This window comes from Ailuropoda melanoleuca, chromosome 14 (genome assembly GCF_002007445.2).
Source record: "Ailuropoda melanoleuca isolate Jingjing chromosome 14, ASM200744v2, whole genome shotgun sequence".
Taxonomy (NCBI): Eukaryota; Metazoa; Chordata; class Mammalia; order Carnivora; family Ursidae; genus Ailuropoda; species Ailuropoda melanoleuca.
In genome coordinates, this window is record NC_048231.1 from 8,388,286 (window position 1) to 8,406,270 (window position 17,985).

Genomic DNA, 17,985 nt, shown 5'->3' on the forward strand with positions numbered 1-17,985 from the left:
CACCCAAGTAAGATTTCAGATGGTTGAAAGGCATTCCATTTTAACAAGAGGGCAAAATGTGATTAAGAAAAAGGAGGTGGGGAGAGTGGCCGAGGGGCATTTGCAAGCAGAACCGTTTTAGTAAAGAGTACTTGTGGAAATTGAGGATCCAGCAAAAGACTCCATGAAAACCAGCCGCGTTTCCTCATTTCTTGAAATGCTTTTGTGAAAGTTCACATACCTCAGTTTGAAGACCATTGTACTAAGAATCTGGACACACTGAGAGAATGCATCACTTTCAAGATCTCAAAAATAACGCAGGGAATTCAAGAGTCCTGAAATGTATCTCAACCTTCCTAACTACCGGGATTCACTCCAAATGTAGATGCGGCCTAGCTTGGGGCAGCTACGGAGAGGTAACAGACAACAAAGTGGTTCCAACAGCCAGCACAGGGAGATGTGCGTGATCTTTAGAAGCCTACGAGTTTTGCTTATGATTTTGCCAACACACCTCTCCTTATTTTAGTTAATGAAATTCTTACAATGTCTTCAAGGATTGAGCTGGCTCTGGGTCAGAAAGAACCAGAAGGTCCTCCTGTTTCCTCCCTGAGGAATTCTGTAATTTGTTGCCACAACCAAAACTGAGGGAGGGGAGGATAGGAAAGCTTTCTCTCTCACTTTTTTCCCTTAATATGAAAATAATTGCCTCTACTCTTGGAGACCTGGCTTAATTAGACTAATCTGATTTTTTACTGGTAAAACAACACTAAAATGTTACTGCTCTGAGTTTTCTAATTATAGAGCAATCACGCTTTTTTTTTAACAGATACTAAAATCAAATGCTATAATGTTGGATGAGGTCATCGTGAATAGCTTGTAATAAGGGCTATTTTGAGGTACCATATGAATTTCAGTGGATATTATGCAGTGACAAAGAAACAATGTTTACTGCAGAAAAAAACTTATGATTTGCTACTGTAATTTATCTAAACGTTGGTGAGTTTCCTCAAGTTCTTTCATAAGAAGTATGTTCACTGACCATAACCTCCTGTTCTTCTACCTTAGACTCCTTAAATTCAACCCCTTCCTGGTTTCCCCTCCTAGCTCCGGCTCTTCATTTTCCTCCCTGCATAGCCAGAATGGCATGATCCACCCTCTCCTTGATGGATCCTCTTACCAGCATGCTCAGCTCCCTTAACTCCTTGAACTTCTGCTTATCCATTCTGCCAAGTCGCAGCTCAGAGTCAAACAACCATCTGTTCTCCCTACTATTGCTTCTAGCTTGCCAAGTACTGCTGGAGAAATTGTATGACTGCTGATTCATGCCTTGACAAATCTGCAACTCCCAAACTCACCTTGACCTTTAGCACTACTTGGCGATCCTCTTACTCTTGCCTGGTTGGCTTCCTTTTTCACTGCTCAGGTGCTATTCCAAACCTCAAGTCATTGCGCTTCCCAGGTTTCCCACCATGCTTCCTCAATCAACAGATGACCTAAGTTTCTAGTGCAGGAAAAATCAGTGTTCAGCTTCCCTCCTTTCCACTTCTTCTTCTTTTTTTTAATAAAGATTTTATTTATTTATTTGACAGAGAGAGAGAGAGAGCATGTGCACAAACAGGCAGAGTGGCAGGCCCAATGTGGGGCTGGATCCCAGGACCTGAGCCTAAGGTGGATGCTTGACCAACAGAGCCACCAGTGCCCCCTCCTTTCCACTTCTAGTGGTCATCCATACCTTCACCCTCCCTACCTCTGTCCCAGAGATAATGTAGTCTATCAATTATCCCCATTCAATACTAGTTTTAGATTTTAAGTTGTTTATTATAAAGCCTATATACATTATTAGAGGACAAATACTCTTTTTTTTTTTTTAAAATATTTTATTTATTTATTTGACAGAGATAGAGACAGCCAGTGAGAGAGGGAACACAAGCAGGGGGAGTGGGAGAGGAAGAAGCAGGCTCCCAGTGGAGGAGCCTGATGTGGGGCTCAATCCCAGAACGCCCAGAACACTAGGATCATGCCCTGAGCCAAAGGCAGACACTTAAGGACTGAGCCACCCAGGCGCCCTGGACAAATACTCTTCTTGAAAGTCACATTCCAAGTTGAAGAAACAGGCATTGGAATGTTAACGAATGAAAGGTGCTGATTGGCTACAGAAAAGACCACATCAGAATAGCAAATGTTCTTCCCCCAACGATCCTTTGCAAGCAAGGACACGAAGGAAGGTGAGTCGGGATGCTATGTGCTCACTAAGTGTTTTAAAATTCTAGCATTATTCTGCCAACCAAATGTCAAGACTGAAATTTAAAGAGGCCATGCTTTAGTATCAATGCCAGTTTTGTTCTCTACTATTTGCTACCACCTATATCTACAGTCTAAAAAACTAATAATAATTAGTCCACCTAGTTCCTTCTTTTAACTGTGTGGAGTTCGCTCACCCTCGTTCAATCCAAGCTATTCATGAGAACTCCTAGGACAGCCAGTGTGAATTATATTGTGTTCCAGCTTACATAACTTACAAGTGACACATATTTGCTGTAGAAAAAGTATTTGTTGAGACTGCCTAAAGAGAAGTTTTGCCAGAAGAGATACTTATAAGAGATATGTATCAGATCCAACCAGGGGCAGATCCAGAGTTTTCTGGAACCCTGAAGTGTATATAATTTGGGAAGTTCTGTCTTTCTAAATAAGAATACAAAAGTATGGATATGAAATGAGGCACGTGGCCTTTGAGAGAAGTCTGTAAAGATGAAGGGCTTTGAAGTTTAAGCTTCATTAGCCTCATATCAATCAGCTTTTTTGTATTTTTTATTACTTAGGACATTATACAATCCCCAAACCCAAACCAACCAAAACCACACTAAAAAGTGAATACCTGACATGAGACAAGATCTTCATATAATATTACATTTAATTCTCATTCAAATCTTTTTGTTTCCCATTCTCATTTCTACAAAAGTGAGACCTAAGGCTCAGAGAATTTGGTTAACTTGTTCCCAGTCAGCTCCCTTCTCCCATTGAAGCCAAGATTCAAACCAAGATCTGACAAACTAAATCTTGTGTTATTTCCACTACATAGTCGGCCTTTAAGGTTTCCCAAAACACGAAGAGGTTAAGTTTCTTTGGAGGATGTTCCTGAAAGATGCCCAGAAATGCTCAGTTAATACTTGAAATTGACATGACTTAATTCACATTTGAGAGCCTTACTAAAAATACTGCCCTAAAACTGTTTTTAAAGGGCCTGAAGAAACAAATGTGTAACTCTTTGAGTTATTTTCTGCTCACTAAGTTACATAGATTAAGACAGAAGATCTTAAGGTCTAAGAGAAATGGGATTCTAGCAAGGAAAGAAAAATGGGGGCAGAATCAGAATCTGGAAGTAAGGGTAGAATTACAGCCTCTCAGGAAAAAGCCTGGCTGTGGAAGGACATACTCGACAGAATGGATTTTTCACAAATTATATTCTCTTGCTATGTGCCCAATATTATTCTTCTTTGCCACTGTAATATATCAAGCTTTAAAGATAGGAAAATAATGACAATTGGCTCATATATTAATATTATACCCATACCTTATATTTGCCAGTTTGGCCTCTTATTTTTCAAAAATGTCTCTTAGAGATTTTCTCTCCTTCTCCTAAGACCCTCAGAAGGTAGATGCTTTGTATTTGTCTTTTCCTTACTCACAGAATCTGGCACTTTGTCCTATAGGTAGTAGATATTTCATGTAGGTTAATTGCCATGGGAGATGGTGTTCATGAGTTAATTTTGACCAGCCACCATTTTCTAGGAATTTCATAATATAGATATGTTCTGATTCGATCCCATTCAAAAACTTCAGAATAAAATATTGGGCATTGGTTAAAGCTAAGGCAAGAATTGATCAAATGTGTCTAATAGCATTTTCATTCAACAAGCTGTCATGGATGTTGGAGATACTTAAAAGACCTGTTTATTCTGTGGTCTTAGGGTCATTGTGACTCAAGCTGTAGCTAAAATCAGTCCAATGCAACAAGACTTTCAAGAACAGCAGCAGAAAAATGATGACTTAACTGAATGGAACAAGAAGGCGCATATTTCCAAGAAGACCTCTCTATCCTTAGAGTAGAAATTTCCCTTCAAGATGACAAGTGGTTCAAACCCTTCAGGATCTTACTTGCCCTCAAAAACAAGGTGAGTCATGGATAGAAGATGCCAAGTGGTAACTATCCAGAGGGAAAAGGAGGGTATCTATTATTAACTTAAGCTAAAGGGAGATATTACTCTTCCCACAGATGTTCCAAAATAGATGACAACTACTTGAAGGAATTGAATGAGGACTTAAAGCTAAGGAAGCAGGAACTGCTAGAGATGTTAAAACCTCTTGAAGATAAGAACAATCTCTTATTCCAGAAGTTGATGTCTAACTTGGAGGAAAAACAAAGGAGGTAAGGGCTCTCTATTCAGGATTTCCTAGAGGGGAAAAGGCTGGAGAACTTTAATCCAGAGGATTAACAATGATTATTTACATTTTAAAAAAGGTTTAGACATTTAGCTATAGTAGGTAAAGAATTTGTAACCAAATCAGTGGCAAATAATCCTTTGTTTTCTTTTAGTAAAATTAAATATGACTCAGCCTTCATATCAAGGGGCTACAGTTACTACTCTTCTTCCCTAGGTTGCCCACCCAGGAAACAGAGAAGAGCCTTTAGTATTTCAGTCTATCATGGTTACACTGATAGCTCCTTATTCATGTTTGTGGAATCACTTTAGGATGGATGACTCTGTTCTTACCAAGCCAAGCAGTGAAATAAAAAAAAATCTTCTGGGCCAAGGAGTCCTCTGGATTTAGGGTCTGGCTTCTCTAAATATACTAGCCAGATAAAGTCGCAACTCTTATCTAGGGCACTCACTGTTCTTGGGATCCACCAACTCTGTTTGATAATCTTACCTTAATGGGTCTACCTTCATCCTCTCCCCTTACTGTAAGATAATCTCACCTTAATGGGTCTGCCTTCATCCTCTCCCCTTACTGTAAGATAATCTCACCTTAATGGGTCTACCTTCATCCTCTACCCTTACTGAGCATCTCAGGGAGCTCAGACTTTTGGAGAACAAAAGCCAGGCAGAAAGTTGTGGTCAAGCACCAGCAGCTTACGATGTAGAAACAAACTTCTCTTAGGGCAAGAGAACACAAAGGTTTGCTTCTCTACTTAAAATTAAGGAGGAAAAAGTGTGATAAACATAAATATAAATTAATGCCTTTAAAGAATAGAGAGTGTTTGACTTACTTGGTATTGATTCAGATTTTGTTAGAAACTTCTTGAGGCTTTGTATGTTAGGAGCTACCAGAAGGGTATAAGGGGTTACCCCAGCTAACTCAAATGTCTTTTATACAGAGAAGCAATACAAACAGAGATGGAGTAGGGCATAATTCTGGGATTTATGCTGAAGACAGCAGATTCTTTGACCTCCTTCTTCACAGGGGCAAAATCATCCTTTCTACTTCAAAAGCCATATACCAAAACATTTTTCTGAAGGGGTGAGGAAGAGCCTCATTGCCTGCTGGAGACCTAAGTTTTGAGCATTATTGAACACAGAATTCATTATAAAGCACATGGCTGAGGCAAATGTTGATTGGGGATGAAATCATCCTATAGAGACCTTCTATGTCCAGAAGGAATTCCGTAACTCCTGTAATTTTTAGCACCCATCTCATTCCCATGGTAGCGTACATTCTGACTGCTTACAGAATATTAATATTACTCTTTAGGAAATATTATGTTTTGTGATGTCTTTCTCTTCCTTCCAGTCTGCAGATCATGAGGCAGATCATGGCAGGGAAGGCGAGTGAAGAACCCTCAGTCATAGAGCTCATTAAGGAAGCAGAGGAGATGAAACAGAATCTGGTAAGAGGTTGGTGGGCACTCCAAGGAATGGACTCCTGAACAAGGCTCAATTCAATTGCTATCATCAGATGTGGAAGGAAAGACAGAGAGCTCCTCTCTAGCATGTAAGGCTCCGATACTCATATCTCCTTGATCTAGAAAGGAGTCAGATGAAATGTTGGTCAGACACAGGACTAACTAGCAAAAATTCTATTTCTTTGACTTTTAACCGCTGTGCCACCCAGGTGCCCCCAATGACTTTTAAAAACTTTTCACCTAGGGGTTAGTAGTACGAGCATATTAACCCTTCACATTTCATAAAGAATAGAAAATACCAAAGTAAAATAAAAGAAATAGTTTGCTCTGGGAGACTCATAAGATTTTTAAAAACCAACAAGGTAAAAGATCTTAAAAAATTAGAAATTAGTGGTCTACGCCCCAGAGAAATTGCCATATGCTCGGAACGTCTTAAGTGTTGTGTGAGGAACTCATTTCTGTTGATATCGTATTATAATTACCATAATTATAGTTACTATTCAAAATTGTTATTATTTTTGTACTATCGTCATCATCAGACTCATCTCTCATGTTCCTGGATTTTGGGCTAGACCTATTTATTGCCTTCCTCTATGGTTTGCTATATACCTGCATCCCCATCCCTTTCCCCTCATTACTTAATAATTTCTTCCAACTTCACTTTAATGACTGGACAAACACGTTTCTGTTTGTTTGGTTTTCTCCCCCTCCAACAGGAAAGGAAAAACAAGATGCTTCGGAAGGAAATGGAGATGCTATGGAACAAGGTGTGCCTCTAAGGATCTCTTGATAGTATTGTCTTACAGCCCCTAATGCAAAGACCTTCCCTTTCCTCTTGTCCCCATTCTCATTTTGTCATGTCCCTACTTCCACCCATGCCTCATTCCCATCCATCCTTTGCACAGCAGCCAAAGTGATACTTTTGAAACAATCAAATCGTGTCACTTTCCTTATGGAAACCATTTATAGGTGCTTCTTATTGTGGCAAAAAAAAAAAAAATGGCTCTTGCCTACCTCTCTCCTCTCAAAGTCCTCTCCTTACTTTCTATGCAACCATCACACTGGCCTCCTTGTGGATTCTTAAACATACCAAGACCTTTCCTATCTCAAGGCTTTTGTTCTTGCTTTATCCCTGGCTTGTAATACTATTTTCTTTTGATTGGCTCATTCTCATCCTTCAGGTCTCTGCTTAAATGTCACTTTTCAGGGAGGACCTCCTTGTTCACTCCATCTAAAATAGGGCACCCCTCCCCTACTTTCTATTTTAGAACTCTGTTCATGTCCTCCATAGCATTCTTTGTAATTAAGCTTATTATTTTTACTTTTTTATTATTATAATTTTACTTGTTTCTTGTCTCCCTGACCCCCTCTGGAATACAACCTCCTCCAGTTTCTTGATTGCTTTGTTCATCTCTGAATCCCTAGCATGTAGCACAATGCTTGGAACATAGAAGACAGTCAATAACTGTAAGTTGAATGAATGAATGTATGAATATATAATTCTAATTCTCCTATGAATTTGCAACAATCACTTCATTGTTTAAAATACAACAGTAGGGCCTTTTGCTGGGAAACCATGTGGGGGGTGGAAATTGCTTTGTGGACTAAGTCCTTGAGATCTGTGTGCTTTTTCAGAGACTATAAAGTTAGAAGAACAGATTGTGTCTTGCGATATAAACAGTGTGTGGTGTGATCTCTGACTGTTTTTTTCATCTGACCTTTCCACACATCATCAGGATACCATCAAGCCCTGCATCTTGACCTGAGATCTGCTCCCACTTCTCTGAAGCAGCTACAGATCAGTTCTATGAATTGCCAGTTTTAGTTCTTGAGTTTTTGAGTCCTTGTGATAGGAAATGTGCCAGCGCAATTCCTCTATCAAAATCCAGCTTCTCCAAAACTCCCAAAAGATTTTTTGTTAGAGATGTCCACATATATTAGCTTGTGATGGGCTTTCCCTACCCATAATTTTAGACAGTGAGCAATGGAAAGAGAAGAACAGTAGGCCCAGTGGTTAAGAACATAGACTTCTGAGTCCACAAGATCTGGTTCAAACTCCAGCTCTGTACTCTTCTAAACAAATGACTTAGCTTCTCAAAATCTCTTTTCTCATTTATAAAATGGAAATAACAATAGTCCTATGACAATTAAACAAGAAAGTTGATAATATAGTAGAGTATTGTAAATCAGTAGAGTACTGAGTAAGTAGCTTACAGTAGTGATGGCATATAATAAGGGTACAGTTAATAGGTTTTATTATTATAAGCCACACTTGAGACCGAATGGAAGATCTTGTTCCATTTTGAATCCCATTTGGTAGCATGCTTTTCATGTTGAACCCTGACAGGTTGCTGACTGGCAGAAACCAAAAGTCTTGACTTAGGTTGGTTTTCCACTTCCCTCACTAATTCCCACTAATTTAAAGCTTTGCCAAAATGTCTCTCTACAGACATTCGACACAGAAGAACTCGGTGGCCAACAGAAAGCACCGCAGATAAAAAACAAAGCAGACTTGCAGGACGGGAAGGCAAGTGGACTATATAGTATTTAGGATTTCAAGGTTGTTGATGCCACATCGTTGGAAACAGTCTGTTGACAATCAGGGCTAATTTGGGTAGGCAGACAGTTGGGATTTGGGCCTTTAGGTTATGTTGGATTTACTGTCTAATGAGACATTGCTCTTCTTTTCTGGGACCTGCTATTCCTTTACCCCTCTTCTTTTATCCCAGGTTCCCCAAACCCCCTCATCACCTAGGAAGACCAGAAATGAACTGGAGACATCATGTGCAGAGAAAGTGAAGGAGAAAAGGAAGGTAGTGTGATCTTTCTGAATGGGAGTAACTTTTAGAGCTGACAGATTAAAAATTTTAAAGTAGCAGTAACCTGTCTAAACTACAATGTGCTTCTGAACTGATACAAATTTTATAGGAGATCTGGTTCCCTTGGGGTATTATATTTGAGTCAGAATGGCACTGCAAGTTTCTGGGAAGTCATGTTAGTGAGGGCAAAGTAAGAGGAAACTATACCAACAATGACAACTCCACAATAACTATGTGATGTCAAAATAATAACTAAGTTATTTTGAACATTTATTTACATTATTATGCTTGTATCTAATCTCCCCAATACAAACTTATTCATAGAAAATGATTCTATTCATTTAGCTTTTGCTTTTGGAGCATGGATTCTACAGGTGAGACCTCGCTAAAGGGACTAAAGAGTTGAAACCAATTTATTAGTGAGTCTATGATACTGTATTTTTGCTATAAAGTCTTTGTAGTGTATTGAGAACACTGATTTCTGATCTCAATTTACTTTGTCACCCAGAGGCTCTTTCTTCCACCAGGAGAAGCAACAGAGGAAAATGGAATGGGTCAGGCACCAGGAACAAGCCAACATCCCTCAGGTACTAAGATCTCTCAAGGTTGGACATGGGATACAATTTCATTCAGGCAATATTAAGTCTTTTAGTTTCATAATATTCATCCCAATTCCCTCACCTGGATTACCAATTATCCTTCTAAAAGAAAATGTTTTGTGGGGAGATAGCTGCAGAGACCTGTCTCCAGCTTCACCTTGAAAAACTTAAACACCTTTTTTCCCCTATAGTCTTGATTTACTTCTATTTGAAATGGGGGAAGAATCACAAATACTTTCTGCCCAACTTTAAAGACTGGACGTGATGTGATGATTTTAAACTTCTGAGTCAGAAAGATCAGGTTACAGGAGCTTTAGAGAAGCCAGTACTATATGAGTAGTTTTGAAAATGTTGTCTTGTAGAATGACTTTAATGGCAAAGTGATTGAGCTGAGAATTGAAGCCTTGAAGAACTACCAGAAGGCCAATGACTTGAAAATATCCATATACTTACAGCAGAATTTGGAACCAAAGCAAGCATATTTTAATCTTCCTGGGTCCCGAGGTAGGTGGAGTATCATAGGTACACAGTTTGAGGTTTTATTTTATTTTATAGTGAAAATTCCATTACTTATGAAGTGATCAACACAATGCCTGGCACACCGTAAGTTAAATGTTAGTAGTGATCTAATAAATTTTATCGCTGTCATTACTATTGCTCAGAGCTCTTGTAAAGTAAGGATTCCTCTGGAGGAAATGAAATTTTCTTTTGTAAAGACTAAGTTACATATTAGGTACTTAGGATACGTAGTTGGTACAAGGTTGGCACCTGATAAAATATTAGTTTCCTCCCCACTTGCACCCCTTTCTTAGGAATTATTGTAGTTTGATCTCATGAATCTTGTTGGAATAGACTCTGCTACTTCAGAACAGACGGTCAAAGAGATAGACTACTGACAATGGTCATGAGTTTCACCAATCCAGATATTCCTCTGAGATTTTCAGCGTTTCCCCCCAAGGAATTTATTACATCATTAGAGGAAATTGTATAGTTTACCATAAAAAAATAAAGGAATGGCTTCTGAGGGGCAGAAGAAAGAGTTCTTAAATTTTCAGGGATCTATGAATCTGAACTCTATATTTTAAAGAAAACGCATGCAATGAGAAATCATGGTTAGGGAATGACAATTTTTATCAGTAACAGTGTCAGTATGTATATCTCTCATTTCTTTTTTTTTTTTTAGATTTTTAAAAAAATTTATTCATTTTAGAGAGAGAGCAAGAGCTTGAGTGAGCACGAGTGGGGGGGAAGGAGGGGAAGAAGCAGACTCCCTGCCGGGCAGTGAGCACAATGCAGGGCTCCATCCCAAGACCCAGGGATCATGACCTGAGCCGAAGGCAGGCAGACCCTTAACCAACGGAACCAACCAGGTGCACCTGTATATCTCTAATTTCTTCTCAATCTTATTCCATAAAGGGCTTGAACAGCTGATAAAATCACACACAGCACCTAAGATTAAATAAACAGATGAGTAAATCAAGCCAAAGGGAAAATAAGTTGAAGCCAGGTAAATACATGAAAGTACATGAAAGTACTATGTAGTTGGTAGAAGCAGGCTTCAACTTGGTTCTGGATTTCCCAGAAAAAGAAACATGGATTTACGGTGTCCACAAAATAACAATAAACGAATTGCTCCAGAAATACAGCTTTTACTAATACTGAAACCAGAGAGACTCCTGGACATTCTATATGTGTTATAGTAGCTTATGCCCTCAATAATATTTCTAAAATGAATTCAGAATCTAAATTTTCTAGGCTGTTTCTTATCTTTTTGTTGGCACAATCTAATCAAAATATTTTTTTTTAAAGATTTTATTTATTTATTTGACAGAGACAGAGACAGCCAGCGAGAGAGGGAACACAAGCAGGGGGAGTGGGAGTGAAGAAGCAGGCTCAGAGCAGAGGAGCCTGATGTGGGGCTCGATCCCATAATGCTGGGATCACGCCCTGAGCCGAAGGCAGACGCTTAACCGTTGTGCCACCCAGGCACCCCAATCTAATCAAAATATTAATTTGAAATTTTTAAGAAGCAGTGGGTCAGTTCAAGATGATTTGGTCCAGGTACATAGCACTGTCAGTCTGACTTGACTCATACATAAAATTTACAAAATCTAGAAGGCTGGATCAACTACCCATCCTTTAGCCAATGTTCCACTCATGTTTTTTCTTTTTCTTTCTTTTTCTTTTTTTTTTTTAAGATTTTATATTTAAGTAAACTCTACACTCAGTGTGGGGCTCGAACTCATGACCCGGAGATCAAGAGTCACATGCTGTATGGACTGAGCCAGCCATGTGCCTCCCACTTATATTTTTTCTTTTAACTGTTGTTTTGATTAGAATTGGATAGCAGAAAGCTTGAGATTGTCTTCTCACATAAAAACCTAGAACACAATCAGAAGCAATAATAAGTCATTAAGTTATAAATTAAAAAGCTGGAGGAGAGGAGCATAGAAGGAGGACAGATCCTTGTTTTACTTTGTTTAAAATTAGCTGAAAGTCATCTTGAGGGATCTTAGAGCAAGGAGTTAAAAATCTTTTAGCTCCAGATTCAAATCCAGCCAAGATTAGTAAATAGTTCCATTCAATTCGAAAAGGGTTCCATTCGATTCAATCACCTTAGGAGATTTCTTTTTTCCCTTGCTTGCAGAACATTGGATCTTTGAAATTCAGACAAGGACAGCCCACAGATCAGTACTCTGTTTTCTCTTCTCTCCTTTTATGCTTCTGGAGAATTAAATGATAGGGCACTAAATTTCCAGTTAACCACCAATGAAAGTAGCCACAGGCATGTGTGACCCACTGTTCCTGGGTTTTATTGATTGTGCATTCACTGAACACTGATTTTAGGCCAGTTTCATTTTCTAGCACACACATATACAAAATCTTTGGGTTTGTTTGAGCTTAAGTGGATCTGAAATCTTAGTCTCGGATTTTGGTTATGTTGACCTATTTGTTTGACTATTGAAAAGAAAACAAAAGAAACATTAGTTTTCTTCACAGAGGGATTTTTAAAGTAATTATGTTAAGATATCATTACCAACAGTCATATGATAGGGAGGCACTTTTGTGGTGCTCATGTTTCCCAATTTCTGTGTCACTTGGTCTGTTGTTTTCAATATATTCTTTTTAGATCGACTTCTTCAATTTCTGAAATGCATTCTTGGGAAATAAAATTAATAGTACTGTTTTCAATGAAAAACCAATATAGCTTTCCATAATCGAAAGTAAACTTAATAAGGATACTGAAAAACAAAATTTTAATGTTTCAACCAGATGTTAAAGCCTGAGGTCTGTTTTATCTTTATTAGGCAGTGAGATTAGCAAGATGTAGGGAGTTTTAAAGAAAACCTGCAACAAACTGAGACTTTCTCCTTGAGGTCATCAAATTTGAAGAATTGAAAAGGGAGTAATTTTCTCACTGTGATGTACATAGTGTTTAGTGCTGTGTTGTAGCACCTCCTAAATTTATCTTGGTTGCCATTCAAAATCATCTTGCCATCAAATTTTTAGGAACAGTATTTTAATGGAAAAAGCACTGGATTTAGGGTCAGATATATGAGTTGCAGGCCTTATTCTGAAGCTACACAGTTAAATAACCTGGGAAAGTCATTTAGTTTTGTTTTGTCTTTGCCTAAAACAATGAAAACATGTTATAGAGCATGTTGAAAGCACGTGGCTTTGTGTAATGCTCACGATGACTCTGTAGGGTAAGTATCATAAAACAAGAGACTCCTTCAGAGAAGCCAGCTTCTGATTCTGTATCCAAAGCTCACCACCTAGAATGTGCAGGAAACGGCCGTTTTAGAGTATGGGATGTCTTAACTCTTCCACCTCTAAAGGCTATGATTTAAATCCAAACTTATCACTGTTTAATGTATAATCCTCCCAATGAAGACTCCTATTCCCTAAGGGTAATTTGGTCAGTAATAAAACAGTTCAAAATGGGTTGACAGTTTGTAATTCTGCATTTATCCCAGTAGGTGGCACCAATCACATCCAGGCTTCTAGTCCACAAATAGTGTTAATTCAGGAACCCTGATATACTGTGGGAGAGATTGGTCTTCTTTTACCCTTAAGACAAAATGTGCTACATTTATATATCAAATAAAAACAAAATTATTGATGTTTTCTGCCATGCTCTGTTGCACTGAGGTTTATTACTGGCAGCCTTAGTTAGACCTGACTAAACTCAGTATTCTGCTGTACAATCCTCACCTGTTATTCTACTCCTTCAACTACAGTTCCCTCCATTACAAAAACATCTACTGTCCACTTCCTTCACAATCCCTGTCTAATACTGTTTCTTTCGACCACAGATAAATCAGGTAATCGGGACACTGACTTTTAAAATGAGTTGAGCAATTATACAAGGTGGTGAATTTTTTTTTTTAAGATTTTATTTATTTATTTGACAGAGAGAGAGACAGCCAGCGAGAGAGGGAACACAAGCAGGGGGAGTGGGAGAGGAAGAAGCAGGCTCATAGCGGAGGAGCCTGATGTGGGGCTCGATCCCATAACGCTGGGATCACGCCCTGAACCGAAGGCAGATGCTTAACCGCTGTGCCACCCAGGCGCCCCAAGGTGGTGATTTTTTTGAAATTTAAGTACTTAAAAATGTTCCTAGATACGGTTCATTTTCCTCCAGTCTCAAAAGAATTGAATTTCACAAACCTGTCTTAAAAGATGAAATGTAGTTTTGGACATACCTCCCAGCAAATCCAGGTACAGGTCTTTCTGTTCTGGACATTTCCAAGTAAAGGAAAGTTTTCTCCCACTTCTCTTGGCCAAGAATCCTTCCTCCCACATCAACTGTCCTGTGTGCTGGTTGGCTGTGTTGCAGTGGTGTGAACTATGTCATTGGCAAAACACACTCCTGTGTTAGTATTAGTTTGTTACACTTTAAGCAATCCCTACTTGCCAATTCTCTTGAGGCCCTGGTTATAGCATGACCATTGTCAGTCTAATCTGTTTGGCATACTGCCTCACCTAGTCTCATAGAAGAGGAAAACATTTTACACCGCGTGAGTGCCTTCTCGGGACGGGCCCCATGTGAAGGGATTTACTTTCTCACCAGTGTAAAATTACAGTTTGATCCAGGCTGTGTAACAGACCTTCCCTGGCTTCTGTAGACTCAAGAGAACAGTTTGTGGCCTTTGGCATCCACCTATCTTAGAGAGTACAGGCAAGAGGTAATCTTTAAATTCAGCTGAATTTCCCATCATGCCTGCTGGTAGTTTAAAGAAGTTTATCTTCGAATCTTCACGGTAACTGACATAAGACATTTGATTCTGACACTTTTTTTCCCTTCTTCCCCCCCTCCCCCCACCAAGCTCATACTCTTGGCATTTTCTTGAGCTTTTTTGAGAAGAAGCTGAAGGTTGGATGTGAATATTTTGCTACACTTATAAATTCAGATGAAAGCCCAGTGAGGTGGGAAATGAATACTCTTGAGACCTTATTTATTCTCTAACTCCCTCCATTCAAAGCAAGTCATTCTTCCTGGCTTTAACCTTTACTTCACTTTAGCATGACTCTTCCTGATGGCTGAAATATACTCCAGTAGATGCTGCTGAAAGGAAAATAATAGTATTAAGTTAAAAGGCTGAAAGGCAGGGGCGGAAACCCACAGTTAGCTTGAATCTGGGTCCTTGATAAATAGTAATGCTCTCAAATATGGGTTTTTTAAAGCTTTGAGGCAACTTGAAACTTTTGAATGTCAAAGTTAGGTTTATGGTATAGTAGTACTACGTAGTAGTTACTATAGTAACTAATAGAAGGTTATGAAGTTAATTTCTGAACTAAGTCATATTTTTACTTCCTATAAAACCCCACAGAGGGACACCTGGGTGGCTCAGTTGGTTAGGCATCTGCCTTAGGCTCAGGTCATCATCCCAGGGTCCAGGACCCTTGTTCAGCGAGGAGGAGCCTGCTTCTCTCTTTGCCTGCTGCTCCCCCTGCTTGTGCTCTCTCTCTCTCTGAGAGAAATAAATAAAACCTTTAAAAAGAATAAATAAATAAAACCCCACAGAAGTCCAGGGGAGAATAAAATTCTTCTTTCCTAAATATAAATTCTGAAGGTTGAAAAAAATAAACTGTACCTTTTTTTTTTTTTTTTAAAGATTTTATTTATTTATTTGACAGAGATAGAGACAGCCAGCGAGAGAGGGAACACAAGCAGGGGGAGTGGGAGAGGAAGAAGCAGNGAAGCAGGCTCACAGCAGAGGAGCCTGATGTGGGGCTCGATCCCATAACGCCGGGATCACGCCCTGAGCCGAAGGCAGACGCTTAACCGTTGTGCCACCCAGGCGCCCCCCTTTTTTAATATTATGATTATTTCAGTGAGTGACAATAGCTTCCAAACTTTTTTATATTACACACTTAGGAAATTCAGCAGCATTATTAGGATAGGGTTTTCATATTTAACAAACAGAAAGAGGATGCTTGGTTATATTTGAATTGGAGATAGTTGACTTTTTAGTATAAGTATGTCCCAAACATTTCATGGAACATACTTATACCAAAAATTATTTGGTTTTTATTGAAATCCAAATTTAACTGGGTGTCCTGGCAATCCTAACCTAGGACAGACTCACTACAGAGCCTGTTTAGCACCCTCCAATTCTTCCTTTTCCCCTTTATATTGGCTCCCTTCTCCTCCTCAGTCTCAGCCTATGCCTGTCATTCTCTCTGCCTCCCCTTTTTTGTCCCCACTCCCAACTTTATCTTTTTTTTTTGTTCTCCACTATCCACAGTTGGCTATTTTCATGGAGTATGTATCTGCATTACCTGAGGGTGTATATATATGAATATGATTTATCATCCCATTTCTTCATTTAAAAGTTGTATTAAAAGTAGTTTTGTAGGTTCTCAAATAAAATTTTCTACTTGCATATAATCCTCAAATGATTTTCTTCTGCCTGTGAGACATGAGCTCTCAGCAGAGAAAGTTTTGCCACTCCAACTTTTAAAATACTGCAAGTTAGAAAATCCATATTAATACTTATACCAGAGTCATTCCTACAGTGATGCAATGATATGGTGTGCAATGTGTGATGAGTGTTAGTAGCTTTGCAACTCAGAATAAAACCAGGTTTGGTTTTGGTTTTTTTTCCTCAAAGAAAGCTTTCATTTTCCTAATGTTTCCCACCAGGAACTATAAGCACTACAACTACAGGCAGAATAACTACCAGCAAAAGTGAATCTAATGTGGTAAGAATTACTTTCATTTTCAAAATTATTTTAAAGGCTTGCATAGATAGTGGGTGTAGATTTTTGGAATTTATTTATTTGTTTAAAGATTTATTTATTTATTTCAGAGAAAGTGGGGGGAGGGGCAGAAGGAGAGGGAGAGAGAGAATCCCCAACAGACTCCTTGCTAAGTGTGGAACCCTACCTGGGGCTGGATCCCATGACCTGAGATCATGACCTGATCTGAAATCAAGAGTCAGCTGCTCAACAAACTGAGCCACCCAGGTGCCCCTGGAATTCATTTTATTTTATTTATTTTATTTTTTTAAAAAGATTTTATTTATTTATTTGAGAGAGAAAGAGCATGAGCAGGGGGGAGAGGCGGGGGCAGAGGGAGAAGCAGGCTTCCCACTGAGCAAGGAGCCCGATTCGGGACTCTGTCCCAGGACCCCGAGATCATGACCTGAGCCAAAGGCAGATGCTTAACCGACTGAGCCGCCCGGGTGCCTCTGGAGTTTATTTTTTTATTTTTTTTTTTTTATTATTTTATTTATTTGACAGAGACAGTCAGCGAGAGAGGGAACACAAGCAGGGGGAGTGGGAGAGGAAGAAGCAGGCTCCCAGCGGAGGAGCCTGATGTGGGGCTCGATCCCATAACGCCGGGATCACGCCCTGAGCCGAAGGCAGACGCTCAACGACTGCGCCACCCAGGCGCCCCTGGAGTTTATTTTTTAATGTACATTCTAATTTAATATTTTTAGGGGATCTGCAAAGTGAGTGCCAGGGCACTCGATGTTTTAGCTGTTTTTTTTTTGTTGTTTTTTTCCTCCCTTATATTGTAGAGAATTCTGGGATCAAAGACCCACACAGAACAACAAGGAACTAAAGGAAGTCAGTTTGATGATGTAGGAGGGAGGCTCTTGTTTCTGAGGTCACTGCCAGATGAAGCTCTGAAGGATTAGAAGGCTTTCACTCCATTTGCTTTGGACAGATTTGAAGTCTAGGCACAGCCATTTGTGTTCATTAAAATCTCTCAAACCTTTGCTTTCGTGCTGTTTACCATGTCCCCACCAAATTGGGCGGAATGCAGGTTAGATCCTTGACCTAAGTATGTCAGGACTTTAGTCATTTAGGGATTGTAAAACAGTCTCTGATTATTTTGATAGCCCTTGATTTTGAAATGACTAGATTCAAACTACTCTGTATATTGTTAACAAGTCCATAAAACCCTGTTCCTTTCCACCTCTGAATGTTTTATTCTGGGCAGATCCATCACTAGCATATAAGCAAAAGTAGGTACAAAATAAGGAAAATAATATGCCATACAGTTCTCTTACTCTCTCACCTACCATGCCCACCTGCCCTGATGATTCTGTCTCCTAGTTATCTTTTCTTTGAATACCTTCTGTCTTCCTACCTTCAACCTACCACTGTTTTAGTTCAGGCCCTCTTTCCTGCCTAGATTACCACAGCCTCTTAATTGGTTTCCCCACTTCTA

General features: G+C 39.2%; 1 protein-coding gene across 1 annotated transcript; it reads left to right on the top strand.

Moving 5' to 3' along the window:
* Window positions 1–2,047: 2,047 nt before the first annotated feature.
* On the top strand, window positions 2,048–17,520 carry CCDC196 (coiled-coil domain containing 196). The gene is made up of 11 exons (XM_011217599.3): window positions 2,048–2,204; window positions 3,948–4,151; window positions 4,253–4,405; window positions 5,770–5,866; window positions 6,598–6,648; window positions 8,331–8,408; window positions 8,611–8,694; window positions 9,228–9,287; window positions 9,662–9,803; window positions 16,450–16,508; window positions 17,330–17,520. The coding sequence occupies exons 2-11, from the start codon at window positions 4,102–4,104 to the stop codon at window positions 17,447–17,449; spliced, it is 894 nt and encodes a 297-aa protein (XP_011215901.1). The 5' UTR covers window positions 2,048–2,204; window positions 3,948–4,101; the 3' UTR covers window positions 17,450–17,520.
* The last annotated feature ends 465 nt before the right edge of the window (window positions 17,521–17,985 follow it).

What these genes read in the sequence shown, in the direction of transcription:
- CCDC196 (XM_011217599.3), top strand. Translation starts at nt 4,102, where the DNA reads ATGACAAGTGGTTCAAACCCTTCAGGATCTTACTTGCCCTCAAAAACA. An exon ending in TGGAGATGCTATGGAACAAG is followed by an intron (nt 6,649 to 8,330) that starts GTGTGCCTCTAA and finishes GTCTCTCTACAG; the next exon opens with ACATTCGACACAGAAGAACT. An exon ending in AACAAGCCAACATCCCTCAG is followed by an intron (nt 9,288 to 9,661) that starts GTACTAAGATCT and finishes GTTGTCTTGTAG; the next exon opens with AATGACTTTAATGGCAAAGT.